The sequence below is a fragment of the Osmerus eperlanus genome, unplaced genomic scaffold (genome assembly GCF_963692335.1).
Source record: "Osmerus eperlanus unplaced genomic scaffold, fOsmEpe2.1 SCAFFOLD_414, whole genome shotgun sequence".
Classification (NCBI taxonomy): Eukaryota; Metazoa; Chordata; class Actinopteri; order Osmeriformes; family Osmeridae; genus Osmerus; species Osmerus eperlanus.
The window spans coordinates 14,377-17,579 of NW_026911591.1; the positions used below are offsets into that span (position 1 = coordinate 14,377).

Here is a 3,203-nt window from a genome sequence, read left to right on the forward strand (position 1 = left end):
TGTGTGTGGGAAGCACACTCTGTGGTTCTTCCCTCCGTGTTCAACTAAAGATCGTCTGCAGCAGCTTGCAGGTGTTAGTTTCCTATTATAACATTCAAAACATGAACTCGCTCCTCTTTCACTTTCAAGCATCAAGATAAAAACGGAAAGCTTTCACAAGCACTCTCCAGCGACTCACCAATCAGCTCAGGACAGACGCGCAACAAGTTAGCGGCTCCTACAGCCCTCCTCCACCCCCTCCACCGTAATTGCAGACTGCCTGCTCAAGTACAATACGTTTGACTTTCCCAAATATATCTGAGCAACACATTCCAGCATGCGAACAATTATTTTTTCCTTTGCTGTAAAACAAAGTGTTTATTTCCTTGTCTTCTGTTCCGTTTGCAGTGAGCCGTGAGAGTGTGGCTGGTATCACCACCCACAGAGGATACATTTCAGACAAATATGATTTCAGCTGAACACTGTCTTATTCAACACTACACAGACAGCTCCTCTGAAATTACTGACATGTTTAATTATTCATCTAGCGCCAGATTTGAAAGAACTGGAGAACAACACAATAGTTAAATGTTTCCAGTGGAAGGATAAAATGGTACTATTGTGTTGATGAATGAATGGATGAGGACAAATCAGTGATTGAAAAGGTTGTGATGATTCATAATATTCTAATAAAAGAACCACATTGAGGTTTGTAGATACGTAGCAATTATGAAAAAGCTACATTATAAGTGTTTAGATGTATAAATTGTAATATTCGCAAATAAAAGCCACATGATTTTCCTATTGTAATCTTCACTGTCAAGTAATGGTTTTACATAACAATGCATTTCAGACAACTTTTAATTAGTTCATATATCTTTGCTACCACACACACACCACACATAGTGGTAATGCAATCCACTAGAATGTTGTCGGTCTCTGGTTAGAGGGATGTGTATTAGCTCGCCGTGTGAAGGGAACATGTCTGACAGTATGTTAGTACAGTATGTGTGTGTGTGCACATGTGGCACCATCACATGAGAAGGGACAGGGGGAGGAGTCAGAAGGGACAGGGGGAGGAGTCAGAAGGGACAGGGGGGAGGAGTCATCCCACAGCAGGTTCACCCCCGAGGATAGCGGTGTTTCGCATCAACGGTCTGAGATCAACTGACTATCAACAGTCTGTTTCAGCACATAGCTCCTTCATCCTGAGAGGGTGGTGGACATGGGGAAGTCAAATACATTAACATGTAAATTACACAATTACATAATGATATTCATATTTTTCTGAACTGACAGGGGCCATATGCTCGCACTGTACTCGGTTGATGCAAATTTGCAACTTGCAGCCTACCAACCTGTTCTACCCCCAGAAAGAGTGCCACGACACAAGGCCAGCAGTCTCTCTGATACGATGACAAGTGATCATAGACTTAAATGAAGGCATCAGACACATGAAAGTGGGATGAAAGTTTGCGTTTGGTAGTGATAATTTAAATGTACTTACCGTCTTTGAATCTAATTCGTGGTGTGGTTGAGCTAAGACCTTATCTACACTGGTCGCGTCTGCAAATGTAACGAACCCAAACCCTCTGCAACACAGAGCACAGGAGAAAAACGTTAGAACACATGTTCTGAGACTTCATTATCATTTCAATTATTTATGACAGTGTATTATATATTTTTTACATCTTAAATGACTCAACATGTTCTGCTTGCTTTAATAAACACTAGTAAATCATACTTATATCTTGCCCAATATTTGTAAGGTTGAAGGCACTGATTGCAATAATTATTGACGTATGCTAATTTAAAGGAGAGGGTACACTACAACACAGAGCAGTGCAGTCCCAAAGTCAATGTCAAATTGCAATCGCCCGCAGTTTTACAGCGAGCTACTGTTTAGCTGCAGATATCTTCTCAGCTTATCTGTCTGTACAACACGGGACACAGGCTGGCTTAAATCGAGGCATGGACAGTCATTTGATGAACAGTAACAGTAAAACAACATTTCACCTGGAACGTTTTGTCGTGGGGTCTCTCATCACCATACATTCTCTAATCTCTCCGAATTTGCTAAAATAGTCTCTAAGACTGTCTGTGAATAGAAGGAATATATCATGTAATTAGTCAACAACAAATGATCGTCATACTATTTTCAGTGTGATACAAAAATTCCCCGTGATACATGTAGGGGTCGAATAGAGGACTTCAGTTGATTGGAAATCAAAAATAACCTCGCGCGCACACGGAGGCACTCCACATATCCCATACAGCGCTGCACACACGCACACACAGCAAGCCGCCTGGACAGCCACGACCGGAATACAGCAGCAAAACCACAGCAAACATACATACAAGAACATTATTGTCTCACCTGGCGAAGTCTGCCAGCTGAGCCCACCGATAAACATTTTACTGTAAGAAGAAAACACAGTAGAAGTGAGTCCAGATGTCAGATCGGCCATTTTGACGTGTAACTACTTATAAAAGCGATCTTAATGGATAGAAAGAAGCAAAACACGTTCGCTGAACAGCGTTAATGTATCTCGATAAAGAGGGAGGCCAGCCTTGACACAGTAGTCTGTCACAGCAAGGCTGAAGCTCTTACTAACTGCATCCGGAAGGACTGCCGATTCAGTTCGCGTTCTGCGAGCTGAACTGATCTAGCACGGAGCTCACACTGTCCCGGCAGAATGTCTAACATGAAAAATTATATCCATAAAATAATGTTATTTTTTATTTTAATCTTACCCCGGGTCATGTTGTGAATCATTTGGGCTTCCAGATGTGGCTTGACTCCCGTCTCCTTCCATATCTAACCAAACTATAGGCAGTAACTACAGTAACAGACACACACAGACACGGCAGAAGCTATGCAAAGCCCCGCTATGAGAATATTACTGACTGAGCCGGGAACGGAATCGTCACACGTGGGGCAGCGCAGGCTCGCTCCCTCCCCGCCAGCTCACCCTCCCCTAGCCTGCCGGGGCGGGGCGTGGCCTCGTCACCCAATCCAATTGACGTCAACACACAAACCCCGCCTATGAGAGTCTTGTAAACCAATCCCCCCTATTGGTCATAACGTGCCGATGCCAGTGTTATGACTGATTTGATTAGTTTACAATGGTGATGCTGCGTTGCATGAAAACGTATCGTGTTATAACGCTGAAGTACGTGTTGGCCTATGAAGATGGAGGAGGGATGCAGCTATAGATGTTCAA

General features: G+C 43.2%; 1 protein-coding gene across 1 annotated transcript; it reads right to left on the reverse strand.

The window, feature by feature from the left end:
- Window positions 1-323: 323 nt before the first annotated feature.
- On the reverse strand, window positions 324-2,919 carry LOC134016302 (RNA-binding protein Musashi homolog 2-like). The gene is made up of 5 exons (XM_062455693.1): window positions 2,734-2,919; window positions 2,357-2,397; window positions 1,996-2,077; window positions 1,487-1,571; window positions 324-1,187 (listed from the first exon to the last, which is right to left on the reverse strand). Exons 1-5 carry the CDS (start codon window positions 2,793-2,795, stop codon window positions 1,167-1,169), a joined length of 291 nt encoding a protein of 96 aa, XP_062311677.1. The 5' UTR covers window positions 2,796-2,919; the 3' UTR covers window positions 324-1,166.
- Between the last annotated feature and the right edge of the window lie 284 nt (window positions 2,920-3,203).